Below are 25,222 nucleotides of genomic sequence, written 5' to 3' on the forward strand. Positions count from 1 at the left end.
ATGGTTATACGTCCTTTCATTAGTTCTCTTCATGAATCTTCACACAGATAAGCATTCTGTTTAGGTTACTGCTGACATTTTTTGTAATCTAGTAAATGGGTGATTTATTTGGTCATGATCTTTGTGCTTGAGTGTTAACACTAACCTACAGGTGACCGTGTAGAAAGGCAAGGAGCATTTCTCACTTTCTGGGCTAGGGTTATCCATTTCCATGCGTTTGTCTAACTTTAAACTGTGTTACACAATTTATACAAAGTTAAGGCAACACCAAGATGAACTATTGGAAGAAGACAAGCCAGCAGATGCTGTTGGGAAACCTTGGGTCTTGGTATTCATGTAGATGTTACTGTCACACGTACCAATTTCCTAAACATTGTAGAGAGCAAGAACACACCATCATGACAGCAGTATTCCGTAATGGCATGGGCCGCTTTCAGCATTATAATGTCTTCTAAAAATTGCTCAGGAATGGTTTAAAGGGGTACTCTGCCCCTAGATATCTTATCCCCTATACAAAGGATAGGGGACAAGATGTCTGATCGTGGGGGTCCCGCCGTTCTTGGCTGCGGCACCCCAGACATCCAGTACACGGAGCAAACTTCTCTCCATGCCGGATATCTGGCGATGCAGGGCGGAGGTTCATGACGTCACGGTCGCGCACCACTCTTGACATCACAGCCATGCCCCCTCATTGCAAATCTATGGGAGGGGGTGTGATGGCCGCCACGCCCCCTCCCATAGACTTACATTGAGGGGGCATCGCCATGACATCACAAGTGGGGCCCCCCACGATCTCCCTGCTGCACCTGATGTTCGTTTTGAGTGTCGGGTGCAGCGCCCTGCTCGTGACGTCACTATAAGATGTCTAGGGGATAAGATGTCTAGGGACGGAGTACCGCTTTAAGGGACATAACACAATTTATGATGTTCTGGTTTGGTATATGTCTTTACTGACATGACTAACTATTAGCATGATGACATGAGTCTCATATACAGAATGCGTAGACTTTTAAAAAATATGCAATTCACTTTGTAGTCTCTTACAAGGCAAAATGTGGTCATTTTAGTAAAGCAATATACAGGACAAAAAAACTGAACCTAAAACAGCTTTAAAATACCTTTTGAACCATGCCAAACAAAAGAGAATGTAATAACAACTATAAATCACAATGCTGCATTGGTGATTTAATATCTCATAGACAAGAAATGTTCAGACTCGCAGCTGGATACAGAAGCCTATACAAATTGCAATACCTACTGGCAGTGAAGCACTAAATTGACATCTCCTCCAAAACGCTCACACAGGGTAGAAATGACTTGTTCATAGAAAATGTCATTTACATCAACCCATCCGCCACTGTTTGAAAAGCAAATGCATATCTTTTAAAAAGTGTTAAAACCTACACTGCAGCTTGTTCTAATGAAAATATTAGGTTGTATGCCACAGTGTGACAATGCAAACGCTATCATTACAGATGTTAAAGTATCTGTGTAACCTTACGGAATTAAAAAGCAATTACAAGTAACACCTCTCTCATAGTCTGCATGGCTCCCAGATTTTGCTTCTGTTGTCATAATCCATCAGTCCTGCCCTTTTGTAAAGTCAATGATGCCATAGACACTGACAGAGAATATACTGTTAATTATTAAACATAGATCCTTATACAGTAATACCAATCAGAAATAAGTAAAACATATAGATATAATGTACAGAAACCATGTATGTATTGATCTGTCTACCATTAGACTAGGGCTATATAAAGAATAACAGGGAGCGCATTTCTTAAAGGTCACTTACTAATGCACTTGGTCTTTTCAACTGCAACAGTGTGACTAAAATTCTGCAGGTGAAGGGTGTTGGGTTATGTCGACATGAAGTGGATTTGTTGCAAAAACCTTCAGATTTGCTGCAGTGGTCATGTCATGATACACCATTACTAGAGGCCAGGAGAACAGAGACCTGAGGGGGACCAAAGGAGTGTTGCCAAAGGGGCATCAGGCAAGGTGAGTGTTTTTTTAAATTAAACTTTCAACTTCAATTAAAGTTAAAAAAAAATCTGAGGCAGACTGTATAAGCAGAGAGACTCTGGTTGCCGGTGGGTTGGGAGGTTGTCACGCCCCCACCCGTAGACTTGCATTGAGGGGGCGGGGTGTGATGTCACACAGGGGCGGAGTAGTGAAGTCACGATCTTCTGTCCCCGTGTTCAGGATGGTATTAGCCCGAGGGCCTCCAGTGGTTCCGGAAGCCGTTACAGGTGGGTGCTGCATGGTAGAACGCGGGGGTCCCCAGTGGCGGGACCCCAGCGATCAGACATCTTATCCCCTATCCTTTGGATAGGGGATAAGATGTCTAGGGGCGGAGTACCCCTTTAATGCCAGATCTCAGCAAGATCACTGATGTCTGGCATTAGCAGCCGTTATTAACCACAGATGAAGCAAGCTCAGCCTGTTAGCTTGCATCAAAGTCCTCTTCCACGCCCAGTGAGCCTTGAAGAGAATAATGCCATCTGACATGTTTTTTTTTTATGACAGGACAGGGACACTTTAATATATTAATTTACAATTGTTCATAGGAATATATTGTTCATAATGCCATATGGTATATAAATCTGAGTATACAGTCTTTGACATTCAACTAGGCACTGGGCACAAATACATTAAACCTTTGCCCTTCTGGTCCATCTCACACTATAAATACATCTTGTGTCTTTAATAGATTCTCAAATGTTCCAGCTGTTTTCAGTCAAGGAGAAAGAGATCTCCTTAAATTCTAATTTTAAAGGTTTGGAAGTCACATGCTTCTTGTTCCTGAGGATGTGGTCAGGCATCCACTTACTTTTAATGACCCATTCTAAGCAATTATATTTTCATTAAGAAATTGTCGATTGATTAAAATGTCAGATCCAGGCTGCAGACTGTTTACATCGGGGCCCCGCAATGTTGTCCTCCAGTCCCGTAATGTACTTTACAAGATCAGGAGAGATCAGGAAATTCAAGACAACGCGCATACTTTTTTTTTTTCAGTACAATTAATTATAAAGTGGGTAATTTTATTACATAAAGGTAGATGAATGCTTTAATCGCTTACATATTTAAAGGAAATTATTTCATTATTCATCCAAGCCATTGTTTCTCATGTCTACAAACCCATTCCAGTAAATTAAAACATTTGGCATATCATTTTTCCAACAAGAGGTGATAAAATTGAGAAAATGACTCAGAAAACGTTTTTTTTAAAACTATTTAAGATAAATAAAACTCTATGCACGCAATGTGTAAAACAGGAGATATGTGTTCAAAGGGACATGACATTTGCAATGAATTTTAGAGCTGCACTAAAATAGTGAAACTGGATCCCTTTAGTACTGGAGGTACCTGCATTACATTATATTTTCTCTTTCACATCCTGAAATATTACCCTTCAGGTCTGTATGTAATTAAATGTAATAGTCATTGTGCATTAAAATGCACATTAAAAGAACAACGGCCAAATGTCTCAAAGATGGGGGGGGGGTTAATCCAGAAACATAAAATTTGTTGTCCCAGTTTAAGCTAAATAAATGCTCTGAAATAAAGCTCCTGTTCTGCTAATGTTATAACAGTGGCTAAGTGTATAATACCACCAACAATGGCAATAGTTCACTCATTATAAACATGCAAATTGACATCCACTTTATATACTATAGATATAATTAAAGTGTACTTGTCGTTTCAGGTAACTTTTCAGAATAAGCAGTTGTGTGCATACATAGGGTTAACACTATTCATGGCCATTGTATAACTTATCATATAGGATATGGCATTGTTTATTAGTTTTCTAGCATAGCCTCTATTATGGCTTCCATGGGCTGTACACACAAAGAAGAGAGGCTACTTCTCTTTTATGCCTCTGTGTATACCCAAAGAAGTAACAGCAGCACAGAGGACATTACAGAACAGTACTGGGTAGATTAAGATATGAATAAGCTGTAAAGCAAGCCCTGGGGTGAAATCAAATACAGTAGGCTCTTGTTAAAGGTGTACTCTGCCCCTAGACATCTTATCCCCTATTAAAAAGGATAGGGGATAAGATGTCTGATCGCATGGGTCCCGTCGCTGGGGACCCCCGCAATCTTCCTGTAGAACCCGGCATTCGTTTAGTCTTCACGTCCACGCCCCCTTGTGGCGTCATGCCCCTTCAATGCAAGTCTATGGGAGGGCGTGACGTCACGAGGGGGCATTGACGTGATGTCAGGAACATCTGGTGCCACATCGAAGATCACTGGGGTGCTGCAGCAGAGACCCCTGCAGGACCTATCCTTTGAATAGGGGATAAGATATCTAGGGGTGGAGTACCCCCTTAAGTCTCTTTGCAGTCTGTCCACACAATCCCCCTCCCATCTGCCTTCTTACCTCTCCCATAGCCATAGATGTATAGGCAGCATGTAACTAGACCCCTCAGCATTTTCTGTGATAGTATATATTACTACATTTCTTACATTCACTTGAAGTATTGGCTTATGAAATGAAACTTCGGGAAAAACTACTTTCTTTTCTTTCACAGACTATAATGGAAAGTAAAGTACAGGACATACAACTGAAAATAAGGCAATGAAATTAAACAGAGATTGTAATGTATGGCTCATGGTTGGACACTGAGGCGTAATAATGAATGGGTTGACTACAACTAAACTATATGATTTTCATAAAGTTATGCTTGCACTTGAGTAAAAATACTTCAAGATGCTCCACTTGGCAATAGATAACTATGTGTAAACATCACATTTTACAATCGGTCCATACATTGTGGCCCAACATTGATCATAAATTCCAACATGTAAATTCCAACATGTAATAATCAACTCTACATAAGGTGATTAACAGTACAAGGGAGCAGGTGCCATGTACTGTGTATACAGTCTGTTGCAACCATGCCCAAAAGTTTAGACCTTTATTCATTATGGCCGTAAGTGTTTTCCAGTTTGGTTTTCTTCCTATGTGACCTATTCACTATACATACCTTTCACAATCGACCAAAGGCAGAGGTTTATCATTTACTACATCTCTATGTATATTATACTGAAATTGGGAACTCTAACTTGTGCGCTGTCAACTTATACACTCAAGTTCTGCTTCCTTAAAGGGGTACTCCAGCACTTAGATATCTTATCCCCTATCCAAAGGATAGGGGATAAGATGCCTGATCGCGGGGGTTGCGCCGCTGGTGACCCCCGTGATCTTGCACGCCGCACCCCATTAGAATCAGCCTCCGGAGCGTGCTCACTCCGTGTCTGATTAATGTCGATCACGGCTCTGCCTATGTCAATGCAAGCCTATGGAGGGGGTGTGACAGCCATCACGCCCCCTCATATAGGCTTGCATTGAGGGGACGGAGCTTGACGTCACAATGTTCCGTCCACGTGATCGCCAGCAATCAGGCCCGGAGCGAGCACGCTCCGGGGGGCTGATCCTAACGGGGGGCAGCTTGGAAGATCACAGGGGTCCCCAGCTGCAGGACCCCCGCGATCAGGCATCTTATCCCCTACCCTCTGGATAGGGGATAAGATGTCTTAGCGCCGGAGTACCCCTTTAACACGAAACGTGTTAACAGTTTTTTTAAATGATTTTTTTTCTTGCATGACTGTATGTTAATATTTGTACTTTTAATATACCTTACTGTCAGCTTTCATATACTGTATAAACATCAGGATCTAAAGCTGCAACCAATGGCAAATAAGACAACATTTACCTTTCGTAATGCCTCCGAGTACAGGTGGCTGCACTGGTACTTCCTGGATTTCCTCCCAATTCATCGTAAATATGTTTCCATTGCCTCCGAGCTGTAATCTGTACAAAAGCAAGAGGTGTATTTATTTGAATAGTGATGTTTTCTATCTCACGGCCTGCAGAGTGCACATTTTAGATCAGGCAAGAACAACATTGTAAAATTATGTACAAGAAGGTTTTATATAGCAGAGCACTGTATGATCCATAGATTCAAGACTCTTGACTCAAATTATTGGTGGAAGAGTTATTACCCTGCCCTAGTTTCTGTACACCACAGAGGGGGTTTATTACACTTGACTACATCTTCACTCTCATGTGTTTTCAAGACAAAGAACCTGATTTACACTTATTCCAGAACAGCAACAGGAAAAATAAATTTAGCATTTCAGCAGCAGTTGTGAAATGTCAAAGGTAAATATCAGCCTTTAACCTGTCCCTGCCTGCAAAACACACATCCATTTCAGATTTCGCATTTTTCTACGTACTTAATGAGTGAATAGAAAGCCCCATTGATTGCAATTTTAAGTGCATATTTTTTATGTTTTTTTTCTACTTACATTTGTGGTTCAAATGCATCTGACTGTACTGAGATGAATGCCCAAAACACATGGTATAAATGAATGATGGCATTCCTCTTCAAAGTATTGAGAAAAATACATTTTTGATGTGCACATTCTTTATAAATGTAAAGGGACTATATTGAAGAAAAAAGTATGTGCCAATTTTGATCTGTATTATGTTATCAATCATTAAAATCTGATCACTGAAAAGGAGCAAAGGTTATAAAAAAATGTTTATACGTCTATCTATATGCCTTTGTATTATATATTTATATATGTCTATCTACTGGCCTGACAAACATAGATAGGGTACTGAGTTAAAGTGTACTTGTCACTTTAAAAAACGTTTTACTTTTTTTTCTAAGTTTTGATTTGATGATTGGTGTTCAGACCCCAACTGATCCCTAGATTGAGTGAGGAGAGAAGCATACGACTAAGTACTTCAATTGCCTCTCTCTCTCTATGGGAGTGAAATGGTCCCATAGACTTACATTATGAGGTTGTCTTAGTCACATAAAATACAAAAACCAAAATAAACAGGATCCCTTGCATGTAATAGAAAATGAACACTAATACCAACTGAATGCTGGGAAGTGTGGGAGTTACACCAACCCTTCTTAGTCACATGTTATAGAGACAGGAGAGACCCGCGTAGTGCACACTTCTCCCGGTCTAGCGATCTTTCATGGTCACGGCGACCGATCAAAGCTTTTGATATGTTTTTACAACATATTAAAGGTTTTTTTTTTGTTTTTTTTACTGACCACAAATGACATCTGGTTGATGGGATCCCAGCAGTTTAAGATTTGCACATTGTCAAGTCACTCTTCTAATAACTAGGATTTGTCCAAATGAAAGAACACCTCATGGTCACTAGTCATGGCTACATGTACCATTTTATTTATTTTTTATTTGTAATGAGGTACACATGAGCATTTTCTAAAATGATTTATTCTTCCTAAATTGTAACTGTGATCTCCCCCACTCACTAATGTAGACATAGGAAAGAGCTGTAATTCTGCCCCCTGCAGTCAGGTAGACATGAGACCCTTACCTCACTTTTTGAATGGTGCACAACACCTATGTGTCCCTTTATGGAAGGGACAGTCCCTTCTTTTAAACCAAATCCATCAGTCCCTTTCAATGTTCCCATTTGTATATTATTATATAAATAAATGTAATTTGGACCTTATGAAAAGTGGATCTTTTATGCAAAAAAAATTGTAAATGTCCCTTTTTTACCATATAAATAGTTGGAAGATATTATGGTGCAACTTAGGTATTTTATTTTTTTATTCAATCACTATAAAGGTAAAAGACTAGTGAAATGATGTAAATGCATTGAGCGCCACCTTTATATTTAAGACAATTTGTCCAGATGCCAGAATGGCTGGAATGGACTCTACTTTGCGTGACAGCTCATTTTTATTCGCAGACTTTACATACTGCCACATTATGCATTACCTCATGTCCTAGATCCGTCAACTGCACGAACCTGGTGTCTTATGTTTACATGTATGTGAGGCTAAAGAGGGAAACTAGAGCTGATTAGAGTATCTCCCAATTACACAGGAATAGGTTTCATTTAATCAAAGCAAAATCTGGAAACAATTACAGATGACATCTTTCATTTCTGTATTGGACTTGTCATCTGAGAGTTTGTGTTATAGCTGAATGGTTTACATTGGGGAGCAAATAAAAAAAAAGGATCTTAATCTTTTCTGCCTTATCTAATGTTTTCTTGGTTCAAAGAACATAATGTTCAGTCCGGGACCATCAAAATGTATTTGGGAGCTAAATATAGAGCTCTCATGCCAGATAGCATTAGTTAATAAAAACGAGTGGAGAGAATTTTCAGGATAACTGATAACTTCCTGTTTATCCGCTTGTGGCATTTCACCCATTAAGCTATTTTACACTGCAAATAAAGCAGATAAGTGCAAAAGCCCAATTTCTTAATGGCCGCTGCTGATTATGTTTTAAAGCTTTTAAAGACATTCCACATTATTAGACATGAGCAGATGTCAGGTATTTTGCCAAGCGAAGTTTTCTTTTTATACAATCTTGGCTGCTTATACAATAATAAGCTCTTTCTTAACATGGGAAAAAATTACAGACCCAACTAATTTCCTTGACGGGGAAGAGTTACATGTGTTTTCCACTTGTACATTTTTTTACGACAAGTTTACAATACTTCTAAAGCTGGAATTAATCAGGCGTCTCTCCAAGCCTAGTTCAATAAACCCCCTATGTGAATTGCTATTCTGAAATATTGTTTATTTAAGCTTTTACTCCAAATTTGTAAAACAGAGGAAAAGTTACATTTCACAATTCATTCTGCTAGCACATTCTCATGAGCTAATACATTATTTTCAAAGGTGTTCACTGGCAAAAGCCTGAGTCACCCCAGCAGGAAAATCTATTTGTGCAGTATGAGGTACTGTAAATGAATAACGGGATCCATTGTAAAGTAGAATTCTGATTGTATTTCTATTTGGAATTTGGTATTATTATTTAAGAAATGTGGGCTATATATAGATTTCGGTTACATGTCTAATTCCTTTTGGTTCCTGTTCTACTAGCAAAATAGTATTCCAGAGATGGACAAAACCCATTTCTCTGGTCCCAATGGCAACTGGAAATACTGTTATGCTGACCATTGCTCTCTGTCTTCATGCATATGGTGGGCAGGTGCTTCCATCAGGTGTCAAATGTATGGATATATATGCTTATGTACTGTAGCTGGTGTAGGCAACCACAGACTACTAGGCTGGGCAGAGTGGGCACACAAATAATATCATATAATGACAGTGTGTGCACCTACCCTGCATCAGTGTCTGATGCAAAATGACATACAGCAGTGGGAAATATGTAGCTTCCTGCCATCAGAAGACATAGCTGGAGCTTGTTGAATGTGAATACACAAAAGGAGTGAAGGCCTTGGTGTGACTACTGCGAATAGAGAAAAAGAATGGCTGAAGGAAGTCCTACCGTAACTACTAGGAGATGGGATGGCCTACAAATATACATAAAATGGTATTATCTACATTGTATAAAAAGTTTTTGTTGATGACAGGTACAGCTTGAAAGGAACCCACCTGGGGCTCAATAGGAAGGACGCGTTCTCTGTGAGCTCTGCGCCACCTGCCGGGATTTAGCCTTCATAAGCGCTGTTTATTCAGCTCCATAGTGGTAAAACCTCTCCTGACACCTTTCTAAACATTCCAGGATGGAGAAGAGCAAATCTGTGAGTTCCCAGCAGTCCCTTTCTCAGACGATTCCCTAGATCTTCAGAATGGGCCCCAATTCCAACATGGCGCCGACTCCTTCGCGCGTGCCGAGCCCGCCAGATACTGAGGAGGATGACATAGCAGACTCTGCACCACTCCTTCCCTTACCTGCTGATCCGATAACTCCGGCTGAACTATACCGATCCATCCAACAGATGTTCAAGGCTGAACCGGGGAAAGCGGTAGTCGACTTCACTAAGCAGGTGGGTGACCTGGGACAGAGGGTTTCCGACAAAGGACTGAGGGCGGACGATCTGGCAGACGCCATTGAGAGCGACTGCACTGCTATTACAGACCATGCTGAAGTATGGAAATACTTGAGCTTAAAATAGGGGATTTGGAGAACAGGTCCCGCAGGGCTAACATCCGCATTTTTGGCTTGCCAGAATCCGTTACAGATCTTTCTGCTGCGTCCCTGGACCTGTTCTCCCCCCTCCTTCCTCAAGTGGAGGTCTCCTTATTACGCATGGACCATATCCATAAGGGGCTAGGCCGCCCCAAAGGCCCTGATATACCCAGGGAGATTGTCCTCCCCATGCACTACCCGGAGATGAGAGACAAGATTCTACAAGCGGCTCGGAATGTATCTCCCCTTCCAGGTCTCCCTCCATCAGTGCACCTCTATGCTCACCTGGCCTCCTCTACTCTGGAACGGAGACGTTACATGAGACCGGTCACTCTCGCCTTGCAAAAAGCTCAACTCTTTAATCTGCAGTTTCAAATCTGCTCCCAACTGTATGTGGTATGCACACCCTCTGAAGCCATGGAGATCCTCCACTGGGAGAATATCCCATATGATGAACATGCACCTCTGCTGTCCAGATCACCTGCTCTTAAACGTATGTGGCAGAGGGCTGAAATCCCTCACAAAAGACACCGCTCTCACCCTCAGAAACTGGGATGATATGCTTCCTCTCTAGTCCAATTGGACACGATTTGACTCTTCTATTTCCCCCGATAGCCTTCTGAGGCTAGTTACTTGGAACTATACTCGGGCGTGGATGCCGTAATCCTGTTGGGATTTTGTTTCGCAATCCTAGCTTATGATGCAACTCATGCCTATTTTGTTATGTATTGGTTTACTCTGGAACTGTCTATTACTTCTGGACTTTCGGGACACTTTTCCCAGCCGTGGACTTTATTGTTCCTCCCACATCGGAATGATTCTGCTACCCACTATTCCCACTACTTCTTCTCCTGATCCTTTTACCTACCCTCTGACTGATTTTCTTAGTTTTCTGGCTCTTCCTCTCCCCCACTCCTATTTCTTTACCTCTCTCCCGTAGACCACAGCAGGTTTTGACCTGCCTTCTAGTTTTCCCATTGGGATGGACTATCATGTTGCCCTACTCTCTTGGGTTGTGTCAGACTTTGAGGGAAATGGTTATTGTTGCCCTCCTACTGTTTTCTGCTTTCTTATTTTGGAGGGCCTTCTTCAGGATTGGAAAGTATGTATTGTTAACTCTTATGCTCCAAATGATGATCCCCTTCCCTTTTTTGTCAGCTTGGCGACCAGGAGACCCATCCAGGATCTACGAGGTCTTTTACTCCTTTTACACTTCTCTGTATAAAGCTCCTTCTTCTCCTCCCTTTTCCACTTCTATTTACGATTGTTTAAGTTCTATTTCACTTCCTACTCTCTCTTCTTCCGTCAGGGACTCTCTTATTTCTCCTGTCACAGCTGAGGAGGTTGCTGATGCAATTTCTCAATTGAAACTAGGTAAGGCGCCGGCCCCAGATGGCCTGTCTGCCCGTTTTATCCCTGGCAGACAAGCACCCAACAATATTTGCAAAGTCCTCAATATAGTTCGCTGAGCATCAGCTACTAATACTCCACTTACTTTACACGGCTTAGATATTGAAAAGGCCTTTGATACTGTTTTATGGCCTTATTTGTTTGGGGTTCTCCGCGCTATGGGCTTTTCTGGAACGTTTGTCCACGCCTTGCATTCCTTATACTCCAGTCCGGTGGCTTACCACATATCTTGTGGCTGGGACATGTGCACACCATCAAAATGATGGTATTACCTAGACTCCTCTATCTATTTAGGAAGCTCCCGATTCCAGTTCGGATGACGGACCTCCGTAGATTTGAAGCGGATGTGTATAGTTTGATCTGGCAGGCTGTCCTCCTTGTATTCCGAGGTCTTTTAAGTACTATCATAAACAATTAGGGGGTTTGTCTGTTCCTAACTTTATACATTATTATAGGGCAGCACGCTTGGCTCAACTTCTGTTATGCAATGCACCTTTGGGTTTCCCTAGGTGAGTGGCTATTGAAAATGACCATTTAGCCCCCATTCCCGGATTTCTCTTATGTGGTCTATTAAGCCAGTTTCTCCATATGTTCCTTACTCAGCCACGATTTCTCTCTATTTTCTTCTTCTCTGGCACTCTGTCCGTTTCAAACTATCCTTACAATCTCCTGTGTCCCCTGTCATACCTCTTCTTCGTAATCCTCTCTTTCCCCCAGGCCTTAGACAATCTGAATTCTTGTAGGGAAGAAACTGATCTCGTTCTCTTTTCCTTACTAGATTTCACCCTCCCCCAGAAGAATCCTTTCGTTTAACTCAAATTCTCTCTTTCTTTCGCTCTCTCATTTCACCTACTATGATAATTGAACCTACCTCCTATGAGGCTCTGGCTCTGTACTCCCCTTTTCGCCCGGGTACCCTTTAGTTTATGTACTCTACTTTTAATCAGGCTCCTCGGGGTGTGAAGCTCTTCTTCACGACTCAATGGGAAGAGGATCTGCAAATTGACCTTCCTCACCCCTCTTGACATGAATTCTGTACCCATCTGAGCAGGGGTAGCCGGCAGGTTTCCTTGTCAGAAACTGCACTCAAGATTTTACATAGAGCGTATTATGTTATTGCCAGACTACATGGTATTTTCCCTTCCGTGTCTCCCCAGTGTTTTAAGGATTGCGCGGAAGTTGGTGATATGCTTCATACTTGGTGGACTTGTCCACGAGTCTCCGCCTTTTGGAGGCAGGTTATTGATCTGCTTTCCTCTGTAACGGGAAGAACATATATCCTCGACTCAGCGCTGTGCCTCCTGAGCCATAAACCTGATAGATTACCCTTTGCAGTGCTCTGTTTAGTTCAATTTATTTTGTTGGCTGCCCTCATCCATATTGCCTCCAAATGGAGATCACCTGATCTATCTTTGTCCATGGTGATCTCTCGTGTGAATGAGGAAGCAGCAGTGCCGGCTATATGCTGTTCCTTGTATAGGACAATCTTGCATGAATGATATTATGGTCTCCGAATGCCTAAATGCAATATGAGCTGACACTATGACACTTTTTGATAGAGTATGGGGTCCATGGATCTCTTCTACCCATTCCCCGGATGTATTTTATTATTTGTCTTTGTAGTCCTCTAGGACAATTCTTATTTGTATAACACCCCTTATATTATCCCCCTTATTGTCCTGATCTAGTTCTCTACTGCAACAAGTATATTATGCCTGCCCCCCCCTCTCTCTCCCCTCCCTTGCTTACACCCCCCCCCCCCCCCCTTCCCATTTCGGTTCTCCCACTGGACCTTGGATTTGATCTCTTGTGTTTGATTGTTCATTTTGTTTCCTTTTCTTTTGGTTATCCCAGTTACCTTTACCTATATACTGTTAGGTCTTATAACTTGATATGTATATCTGTACTTTATATGCCATATATTGTAAATTTGTACTCATATTATCTTTGTTTTTCAAAAAAAACTTTCTCTTTTGGACACAAAAAGGAACCCACCTTCCCAATGCTACCTACATTAATGTGGTATGTGGCAGAGGGATATTGGTTCAAGCTGCATCCCTCCTTAGCTGCTGTTTGGCTTAGAGGGCAATACCTGACGCCAACTCTGATCCTGGAATTGCTGTGCATCAGGACTGGGGCTCCATGACAGTGGTGGTGCATGGAAGGGAAGTATAAAATTTTGAATGTTTATCACCTGCCTGAGCTCATTTCAAAAAATAATAAATCCCCAGACAACCCCTTTAACCTCTGCAAACCCAATAGCTATGCCATTAAGGGTGCTTCATTTTGGTTACTGGGGAAGCAATATACTCAACCTCAAGTAATGTGTAAGGCCATGCTTGAATATCCCTGGTTACAGTACATTATGTTGTTTTTTTTTATTGAACTTTATTTATTTATTATTTATTTTATATTAAATGCGCTTCAGTAGCTACTTATCCAGGTTTTGTGGCTCTAGCCTTACAGTACTGTATTGTGGCTTCTACCCTTTGGAACTAATTCCCAGACCTCTTTATTCCCTATGCAAGTAGTATTCAAATATCAACATAAACTTTAATGTGTCGGTTTGGTTAAGTAGAGCACTATATATGGGAATATGGAAGCAATGAGAAGAACAATAAAATATTTAGAACACTTACTGTTTCATATCCTCCCAGTTTTTGAGCAGCTTGAAACATAGTCCAAAGGTTAACTGTTAGAAGGACAATAGGTATTTAGATAAGCATTGCATTAACCAGAGTACCTTAAACAAATACATATTAAAAGATAACAATAAACTCAGGTCAAACTGATCAAACACAGAAATCTAGATATATTTCACGATGCTGGGGAAAATAACTATTTCTTTTAGCCAAGCTAGATCTATAATATTATGAAAAATTAATGAAAACTGCAGAGGGAGAAAGCTTAGAGCAGGTTGTTTGTAGGTCGTACTATGCCGTCTACACTGCTTTGTGATTAAGAGGAACAAAATGTTTCATTTGGTCTCCGTTGAAACAAAAAAGGTTTTTTTCTAAATACACATTAAAACAATAAATGTAGGTTATTTGTTTTAAATATATAAAAAAAACTACACAAAAACCCCCCATTAAAAAGCAGATGATACCGTTACACATAGCACACATCCTGTTCTCATCAAACTAGAAAATCCTGTTTGTAGACTAAAAGCAGATTAGAGGAAGTGTGACTGTCACAACATCACTTTTCATTACAAATTTACTTTCAAAATACTATAATATAAGCATTTTTAACACAGGGTTACATAGCTTCCCTCCACCAATAAGAAAAAAGAAACTTAATAGTTATGCTGCTTAGTTGCACTTTAGTTGAATGGTTTTTAGTCAAATAAAGACTTTTACACTGAAAGTTGAGAAGTAGCATTTAAGGTCAGTGCAGATATTGTAGACTGCATTCATAATTTATTTCTACATACTCTAAAGCATTACAGGCAATTATAATTGGGTTTTACAACCTCTAGAAGTGTAATAGATGAAAGATTCATGAGACAAAAACTGGACTGATTTGCCCCTAGCAATCAATGACAGCTCAGAGGACAATAAGATACGAAAGCTGAGTTGTGATTGGTTGTTATGAGAAAATCGCTCCAGTTTTTTGTCTCTGACAGATTAATAAATCTGGGCCACTGGTTCCAAATTCAACTTTTTGGGTTCCTGTTGACAGTCATATAGTACCTCTCCATATTACACTGTCAGCCAATGTTTACCCACTGTTGTGATATCACTTTGGACCACAGCAGCCAGTGATCAGCTCCCTTGGTCATGTGGAGAAGAAAGATGCGTCATCACTTTGCTATGACAACAGAAAGCGATGGGAATCTTATTAATTGTAGACATGGGAACCATGCTGAAATTTGAGGTGACTATAATACAATGTATTCTATTACTTTTAAGTGTATCTGTAAATAAAAAAATTAAACTGTTAAAATGTCGTAGGGACATGTGAAACGTTTTCATTGGTCGGGGTCTTAAAATTCCGTCCCCAGACAGATCACTAGACTAGCTGGGAGATAGGCATGGGAATGAGCTCTTTACTCTGTGGCATCTTATATCATCCTGGTCAATCCTGGTCAGGTGAAACAGAGACAAGAGGAGAGAATGCACTAGTGATTGGTGGGGGGTTTGAACACCCAGACCCGACTAATGTCTAAACTAAATGTTTTTTTGTTTTTTTTTGTAATGATAAAGCTCATTTAATATCTTAATAAATTAAGCCACACTGAGTAGGAATTTCTCAACAACTTACAAAATAAAACTTTATTTACCAAAGGCAAACTGCATCAAAGAACAACTTAAAATGTTAATACGGTAAGTATAAGAGATGGACAAGTTAAGTAATGCACCATAACATAAGTCTGGGTTTAATGGAGGGGCAATACAAATGTTACAAGCCTGGTTCTAAGGTGTACCAACTTAGTGATGGCTTTCCTATAACAGTTGTTGATTCATACATCTCTTTAGCATGGACGATAGACCCTAAAGTCCAAGACACAGTCTCAAAAAGATAGGATTTTAACAAGGTTAACCAAAAAACAAAGTCTACTTAGGCTGTGTTTGTAATGGCTCTGCTAAATGGGCTGACCCATTTCCTTAAATAAGCGCCGATCTCATAGAGAGCCTTTAACTGCCATGCAGGTAGAGCCACATAAACATCTGCTGGATTGTCCATCATGGGGAGCTGAATGACCCTTGAATGATTTTTTTTCACACTGATAAGGCCCCATTCACACTACTGTTCAGATGGTAGTGTGACAGATGTCGGGGCTGCCGGGAAGAATAGCGGGAGAAAAAACACTGCTTGTGCCGTTTTTTTCTCCCGCTACTCCCCCTGAAAAATAGCGGTGTCAGATGGACCCCACTGACTATAATGGGGTCCATCGGGACCGGCTCTTGCCCGTTGCGCCCCGTCAAAATAAGAGCTGTCAAAAAAAAAAAAAAAAAGATAACTAAATCCATGTAGGAAATCCTGCACTCACCATATCCATTGCTGTGTCAGAGGAGGTTCAACGGAAGAGGAAGGTGCAGAGAGTAGACGGGGCTCAGAGGCAAACACCGGTGGCTTCTTGCTAATTAACACTTCATCCGGAAGGAGGCCGGATGAAGTGTTAATTAGCACGAAACCACAGGTGTTTGCCTCTGAGCCCCGTCTACTCTCTGCGCCTTCCTCTTCTGTTGAACCTCCTCTGACACAGCGATGGACATGGTGAGTGTGGGATTTCCTACCTGGATTTAGTTATCGTTTTTCGCTATGTACTTGTTTGTCTGTGCACCTCCTACACCATCCATCTTTTAGTTGGTATTGCCACTGCTGGGACTTTCTGCTTTTTTTTTTACCAATGTGAACAGTGCCTCCCCTTACTCTCTTTTTTACTTGCGTAAAAAAAAAAAAGGTTGACGTCTGTTCTTGACAGGGCGCAACGGCAGTGTGAAAGAAGCCTAAAATTATGTGATTTACCGACAAACAGTCATCTGGTCATGTGTCAGCTGATTGCTTGGCCTTTTACACAGGCCGATAGCAGCCTATTCAGCCAATAATAATGTAATAGGGCCCCAATTCTGACCACCATCAGGGTCCCTATGCCAAAACTGTCCATAGACCTAACAATTTGCTAATTACAAACAGGTTTAGCCAACATTTTTTATGGGATAATTCTTTAGGAATCCAACAGTGATGGACATAAGATTATAATTTCCCTAGAAAAATATCATATTCCTTTCTTCCTAAGAAAGTAGTTTAGGCAGTAAAGGAGAAAAAAAAACTATTATTGTAATTTACTTACAATCACTGGCCCCTATCCACTTACTAAGTACACACTACTGGCACTGCTTGCCTGATGCTTGATAAAAACCATCAAATTAAAAGTAGCTTCTTAGCATGGGTTTTAGCCCTATTTGTTTAATACTCTCTTGTTTGTGGGAAGTTCTAGAAATTAAAATTAGACAGTGCACCCATCAACACAAAACAATTTCGAAAGCCTGGCTGAACCTTCCAATGTTTTTCAAATCCATTAACAGATTTGCTTAGGTCTTGATTTAATTTAAATCAATACATAATGTAACAAAGCTGTTCAGAGAACATTCATTGCTCTTCTATTTCAAACAGCCAGTTTGGAGACAAACATTGTAATCATCTGCGGGTATTTAGATGCACCATGGCTGCCAGAGTACGGCGGCAATCAGTGCCAATTAGGTATGTAAATTGTTATGTAAAGCATGCAAGGGGTGACATTCCTCATAAAAGTGACACATAAAAGTAAATATCTCCAGGCACACATTGCAAATTTGGGGAAAGGATAAGAGTTGAGGGACTAACATATTGCTTTGGTGAGCATTAAAATTGTAAATAATATTCTTTTGTTCTTATTAGACATTATAGAACTAGTTATTGCTCCTTTAACAGAACTGTTCAACACTTATTTGACCTTTCAATAACTATACAAAACATCCTGTTTCATTTGCTAACCATGAAACAACCACAGTCCAACATAACATAATATGATAGTCTTATGCACAATAATAATTAAAGAAGATCTATAAGGTCTCCTGTGCTCCCTAACCTGAGAGCAGCAGAATGTAGAGGGAGGGATGGTAAACTTGTAAAAAGCTGTTTAAATGCTGCCACGAGTTATAAAACAGCCTGTGAGTCCATCTCCCCGCCCACGCATAGTGATTGCAGCCAATTACCTTTAGTGGGCAGGGTAGAAGGACTCACAGGCTTTTCTATAAATCGTTACATGTATACTACATAAAATCAAAGAAAGCCCTTATGCTCAAACTCAGAATCTTCTCTTTCACCCTATGCTGATGCTCTATCTGCTTTAAGTCATGGGCTGCAATCTAAGACACAGCTTTTGTACATTTTGCACGTCTTCAGTATATTGTCCCTGATGTAACTGCAATAACAGTCATTTAGATGTAAGTAAAATGTAATTAGGATTAGAAAATCTAAATAACTTAAATGCCTGCAAATAAGTGATATGCAAAAACTTTTCATAAAATATGTTTATTAGTGCTTATTAAACCTTGATCAGACATTTGCTTCTGGATTTAGGAGGTAGCAGAATGTTTTGCAATTCTGTGGGAAATTACTACCAGAATATCAGAAGTTCTGGAGTATGCAATGTTAGCTTAAAGGGGTATTCCGGGCAAAAACATTTTATCCCCTATCCAAAGGATAGGGGATAAGGTGTCTGATCGTGGGGGGCCCACTGCTGAGACCCCCCACGATCTCCCTGCATCACCCGCATTCTATGCGGGGACTGCGTTTCTAGTTTTGGAAACCTCCGGGTTTCCGGGACTGGGGACGTGATGTCACGCCAAGCCCCCTCCATTCATGTCTATGGGAGGGGGCGTGATGGCCCTCACGCCCCTCCATTAGACATGAATGGAGGGGGCGTGGCGTGACATCACGTCCCCAGTCCCGAAAACCTGGAGGTTTCCGAAACTGGAGATTCAACACCCACATAGAATGCGGGTGCTGCAGGGAGATCGCGGGAGGTCTCAACAGCGGGCCCCCCATGATCAGACACCTTATCCCCTATGCTTTGGAAAGGGGATAAAATGTTTTTGCCCGGAATACCCCTTTAAATGAGTTGTCTTACCAAGATATGTTCTCATATGTCCTTGGTAAAACAACGGTTTTAAAGGGAATCTGTCAGCTCTAGATCATGCTCAAGAGCTCATGTGTCAAGGAGGCTATTCTGAGCTGCAGGATATACACCTTCTTCCTCCCCATCACTCCTTGCCTTGATTGATGTGCACAGCTCAGTGCTGGAAGCCAAGCCCTATACATTATCAATCAAGGCAGGGAGAAGTGGGGGAGGAAGGTGAAGTGAATGATGAGGCTTAGCACAGCCTCCTTGACACTTTGAGCATGCTCTGAAGATGACAGATTCTTTTTAAAGGTATCGCACTGTATAAATATGAATAGACTGTTACATCTCTCCATTGACAATTTAACAAAGCACACAGCAGAATGGTATTGAGTCTTAGCATTACCTTGAATTGCATTGATGATGGTAATATTGTTATATTTTAGTTGACTTACTACTTTTACATACTACATTTACAGTCATTTTTCGTTTTAGTGGAATATTGTAACAGCTCAATCTTGCATCATTATAACAAACTTGGCTCTAAATTCTATGGTAGATGGTTAAAATATTATAAATAATAATAATAATAATAATATATGCAAAAAAAAAAAAAAAAAGCCAAAAAATACCAGTGTTCATTCCTTCACTCACAATTAAGTGCTAACCCCTGTAGGTTATATACAGCAAATACAAAATATATAAAATTCCTAGATGCAAGCCTATATTAGAGATGTATGTAAATACTTAATTTAAACAAATATAGATGTACTAAAAATCATGTACTTACTTTGCTTAAAACCTAAATATGGTATCCTTTCAATGGGCGTTTTCCGCTCTTTCATATATTTATACAGTTCTACAAGAAATGCCTGCTCATCAGCTTTACACTCCTCAGTCTTACATCCTTCTGCTGCAGCCACATTGGGTTTATCCTCTGTTGTGATTTTCTTGCAGTTGCCGTTGGCTGTCTTGGCTTTTGGCAGCACTGCCTTAATTTCACACTTTACCTAGAAGAATAGTGCACAGTGCATAAGCTTTAATGCCACAGTGTTCTATTTCACAGACAAAATACACACTTTTTCTCAAATATACACACAATAGAGATATATATAATAACGTGTTGGGGAAATTACTGCACATTGCAAGTATAAAAACAATCTGGTGAATCTCCTCCACTGTCTCTAAGTTGCTATAAAAGTTGACAGTCATTTTACCCTTAATATTCCCCTAACAAAAAAGTATATACGGTATATATTTTCCTATAATATAGGGAATAATATTTATAAACAGTACCAGTGTGGGTCTCACACATCTGTATGTAGCCCCTGACAACATTTAGGCTTTGTTCACACATTGTTTCCCCCCCCCCTATTTTTGTACCAGAAACAGCAATTTTTAGGCCATTTTATAGTACAAGAGACGCATAAAAACTGATGTCTTTTACCAGTTATTCAGTTTGATCTCAATAGAAAAACAGCTTTTAATGCACAAATTGTGCACGACCATCTTTTGAGGAAAAAAAACAGGTAAAAACAAGATGGGACCAAAAACTTTGTGTAAAGATGGCCTTGATCTGTGTTGGATGGGTTAGGTTACTTTTACACTGTGTAAAAGATTTAATGGATTTATTTTATGACATATGTCATAATAGGTTCATAATGGGGGGGGGGGGGGGTTACCGTATAAAAGAGGGAGTTTTCCCATGCCAAGTGTGAGCCCTTTTGTTTTCTAGTTTGCACAACAATTCTGAAGAATAAGGGCGAGGAAGACATCCCTCCCCCTAACACATATTTGGCATTTACCCACGAGGCTGTCTTGTTTATTCTCTGACTGTAAAAACATTCAAGAAAGTTATTATGTCACCAAGATTAAGCTAACTCTACATGACATGAATGGAAGAACATTGTCCTACTTTCAGCTCCATTCTTAAGACAAAATCAGTCCAGTGTCAAACTAACACTGCATTTTTACAGGAAAGGGAAAAAAAATAATCCTTTGTGCTAAAAATAGGCATCTCCATCGGAGACACTGGAACAATAAACAATCAAGAGGCAGCAGAAATGAAAGTGAGCTCTTAAAAGATTACCTTGGCAACAGTTTTGCCATCACAAATATTGGAGGCATCCTTCACTCCGTTCACTGAATCTCTCCTCTGCGGGCATTGCTTCTTTTTGCGTGGTCGGCCTTTCAGGTTTGGGGCTGAAAAGAAATTCAAATCAAATTAATTCAAAACATATAAAAAAATGTATAATAATAATCTGACCTATTAAACATGGTGAATACTTTATGTTCATACAAAAAAAAAATGTAAGTCTATTTATGATGTTAACAAATAACTGAAAAATCAACACAGTTTCTTAGCCCATTTAGGACACAACCCATTTTGGCCTTAAAGGGGTACTCTGCCCCTAAACATCTTATCCCCTATCCAAAGGATAAGATGTCTGATTGCGGGGGTCCCCCCCCGCGATCTCTCCTGCAGTACCCCCATCTCTCAGCTGCACGGAGCGAGGATCGCTCCGTGGCTGATGACGGGCGATACAGGGGACAGAGTATCATGATGTCATGGCTCCGCCCCCTCGAGATATCACACCCCGCCCCCTCAATGCAAGTTTATGGGAGGGGGCGTGGCGGCCATCAGGCCCCCTCCCATAGACTTGTATTAAGGGGCGGGGTGTGACATCCCGAGGGGGCGGAGCTGTGACATCCCAATACTCCATCCCCTGTGTCGCCCATCATCAGCCATGGAGCGATCCTCGCTCCATGCAGCTGAGAGATGGGGGTTCTATCCTTTGGATAGGGGATAAGATGTCTAGGGGTGGAGTACCCCTTTAACGACCAGGCCAATTTTATTTCTGTATTTTCATTTTTCCTCCTCGCAATTTTATATTTCCATCCACAGACCCATATGAGGGCTTGTTTTTTGTGTGACCAATTGTACTTTGTAATGACACCTCTCATTCTATCATAAAATGTACGGTGAGGAAATTGAAAAGAAAAAATGAAATTTTGCAAATTTTGGAGGATTCTGTTTTCTTGATGTACACTTTACGGTAAAAATGAAATGTTTTCTTTATTCTGTGGGTCAATACGATTAAAATGATACCTATGTTTACATAGTTTTCCATTATTGTACTGCTTGTCAAAAAAAAACTCAACTTTTTTCACAAAATAAGTATGTTTAAAATTGCCCTTTTTTTCTGCACACAGCTGTATTAGGGCTATTTTTTTTTGTACCACTTTTGCGTATATGTGACTATTTGATCGCATTTTATTATAATTTTTCTTTCTTTTTTTTTATTTTATTTACATTTACACTGTTCACTGTACTGGATCATTAACATTACATTTTGATGGTTTGGACATTTACGCACGTGGCGATACCAATGTTTATTCCTGCTCTGTAAGGATCGCTTCCCAGCAGTCTACTTATTACTGCAGACAGGATTACAGTGAAAAGAGACACCAGTAGATAGATAAGACAGGATTTACCACTTTTTACATCAGCTAAACAGTAATGATCGCTGCATTTAAGGGTTAATGGCTATATATGGCTGGTCCCTGGCTGCCAGACGAAACCTGCCATGCATGATGAGAGCACAGGTCCGGTGCTCGCGTCATATGTACAGAGCGTGAATGTCCTGGTGCGTTAAGTCCCACTGCATCAGGCCGTACATTTACGTCCATTGCCCTTAAGAGGTTAAACACGTAAACAGCTTTTAATATTTCGAATCTTCTACCACACGGGTTGGAAACTGTGGCCCTTCAGATGCTGCAAAGATTCTACTCCCAGCAACGGCTGTCCAGGCATGTTAGGAGATAAAGTTGCAATATGTGGAGGGCCACAGTTTCAGACCACTGTTCTACCGATTTAAAGTACTGTCTAGACTAGAAAGGTTCCACTTTTTTTCTGAAACTGTGACACTCCCTTAAATTAATTGTATCTGGTATTGCAGAAAAATGAGCGAATAGGACTGAGTTGCATTGTAACACAATCTACAGACAGAAATGGTGCAATTTCTGAAAAAAATTCTGGACAACCCTTTAATAAGTCTCTTTAGCAGTTAATGGCATGCACCCAAGGTTACAAAAGGTGGTCTAAGCACTCTGTCAACAGATTTAGACCAGAGAACTGAAAGCTATGTCTGGGGAAATGCTCAATGGACAGAGCTCCGGGCACTTGGCATGAAGCGTCCATTTCATGGGCACTTGCCATTGTGGCAGCCTGGTCATTGAAACATGTATTTTTTTTCAGGTCCCGGGTATGTTTGACCCTCTCTTCCATTCTCTCATATAGTACTGTGAGCAGTTTTGAACCAAATAAAAAAATAATGTATAATTTTAATGCTAAATAATGTTTTTAAGTTTTTTTGGGTGATTTTTTTTTCTAATTTTCTATTTCACTAACTATATTAAAAACAATCTTAAAATCTTGCAATTTTCCCTTTTTGACCACTGGGCCCAATAATATGCTTAGACTTCTGGTTCTGTACAGATCACTTCCTAGCAGTGTCCTCCTCATCATCACATACAGGATAACAGTGACAGGTGACACCAGTAGATAGATAACACATGATTTGCCAGCATTCACATCAGCTGATGTCCAGTGCTCATTGATTTTATATATTTGTCTGGTCTTTTTGGATTATACTTGTATAATAAAAGTTGTCTATATATTTTTACGTATATTGGCAGTTGTGTACTTTTTTTCTTTGTAATCTTTTCGTCTTGTGATTATTTTGCAAGGTAGTTGCATCTAAATTTCGAATATTGCTAGTGGTGTCCACACTTTTGTTTCTGTTCTTGTTGATACATCAAATAAAGAGGGATTCCTTTGGAAACACCAATGGAGACCTTTCACCATTAGCTAAAGTGTAATCTGCACAGCTTTGAGACCTAGAGGGCTCCAAGAATTTACCAAACACAATAAACATCCATTGGTTTGGTAATGAAATTCTTTTATACAGGTAAAATCAAACATTCGCCAAGAAGCTCCCACTACAAGAACATCTCATTCTGAGCTTCCCATACACCCCAACTGGACAATCCTTATAACATTATATAAAACAGTAGAAAGCCTAGACGTTGTGATAAAAAAGTATGCATTGGTCCACTTTTGCTTAACAAAATTTGAGATTTCACTGCCGTCGTCTGATGATTTAACATGGCAAAAGTGTCCTGGTGACCTGCCAGGCTAAGGTGTTGCTCCTTTGAAAACAAGCTTTAAAAAGAAGAAAGACTTTCAAGATGAAAGGTACTTTACTATTTTGAGGAAACAAAGGATCAGTCCGACACCACTTCTATTTTGTGCCCATAATCTGTCAATCAGCACTAATTCCAATTTATTGTCTCATTCTGTACTATTTTGGACCGGTTTCCATTCAGCTTTCATCCATTATTGTGCAATGAGAATGAACAATTAGAAACATATTAGGAAGAATTCCTGGGAAAACACATTCTTTAATTACACAATCCCAGTGGCCAAATCAGAACAAGTACTTGGAAGAATGTTAGTCCTGTCACATAAAAACATGGTTAGTAAATGGTCTCCAGACAAGCTAACTCCGCCTTAGGGGTCATATCACTACTCACACTTAGTACAGCCAAGACAATATCACTGGCACTTAACATTACAATAAATACCATATAATTGATCATATCTCTATTATAGATTTTCCCTATTAATGATCTGGAAGGTTGAAGACTTCTCTTTTTTGATCTGTACATTCAAAACCATAACAGAGGAAATTAAGGATGATCGACCAAATTGCTGCCTCATTCACTTGTCCCGGGACGTTTCCTCAAATACAGATGTAGATTTCTATATATAGAAGAATTTACTGTCACTATTCAATATACATATGTGCTCTGCAGGCTGACAGCAGATATTGGTGGGGCAGCTGTGTATAACAGGATTGCCCCCTGACTGGAGAGCAGTTAAGGGGTTAATGGTAGAACTGATAGTGGAGCACCCCTCCCCTACCTATAATCTGCTTAGTAACTAGGGGTGGTAGGTCCCAAGGGTGGGGGTCAGGAGCACCCTATCAGGGTGCTGGGTTTTTCCCGGGTTTCATGGACTCCTCCCCTGGGTATTTATTGAGCTGTCTGCCTCACCTCCCCCTCTTTGCTGCCCTGGACCCAGAGTTTTGCCCTCCCTCCCTCCCTTTTTTTTTTTGTTGTGTTGTCATGTTTGTGTAAGTCCCAGCTGGGCGGAAAGAAGATGGAGAAAGCGGGGTCA

The 25,222-nt window shown here is 40.4% G+C and overlaps 1 protein-coding gene across 4 annotated transcripts in view; it reads right to left on the minus strand.

Moving 5' to 3' along the window:
* Positions 1-25,222, minus strand: part of ARID5B (AT-rich interaction domain 5B) — a 338,170-nt gene that overhangs the window by 56,856 nt on the left and 256,092 nt on the right. For all 4 annotated transcript variants that reach the window (XM_056529837.1, XM_056529838.1, XM_056529839.1 and 1 more), the window contains 4 exons: positions 21,071-21,183; positions 19,772-19,991; positions 14,012-14,064; positions 5,729-5,826 (listed from right to left, as the gene is read on the minus strand). In XM_056529837.1, the coding sequence (XP_056385812.1) occupies positions 5,729-5,826; positions 14,012-14,064; positions 19,772-19,991; positions 21,071-21,183 (484 nt within the window). The remainder of the gene's footprint in view (positions 1-5,728; positions 5,827-14,011; positions 14,065-19,771; positions 19,992-21,070; positions 21,184-25,222) is intronic.

This window comes from Hyla sarda, chromosome 7 (genome assembly GCF_029499605.1).
Source record: "Hyla sarda isolate aHylSar1 chromosome 7, aHylSar1.hap1, whole genome shotgun sequence".
Taxonomy (NCBI): Eukaryota; Metazoa; Chordata; class Amphibia; order Anura; family Hylidae; genus Hyla; species Hyla sarda.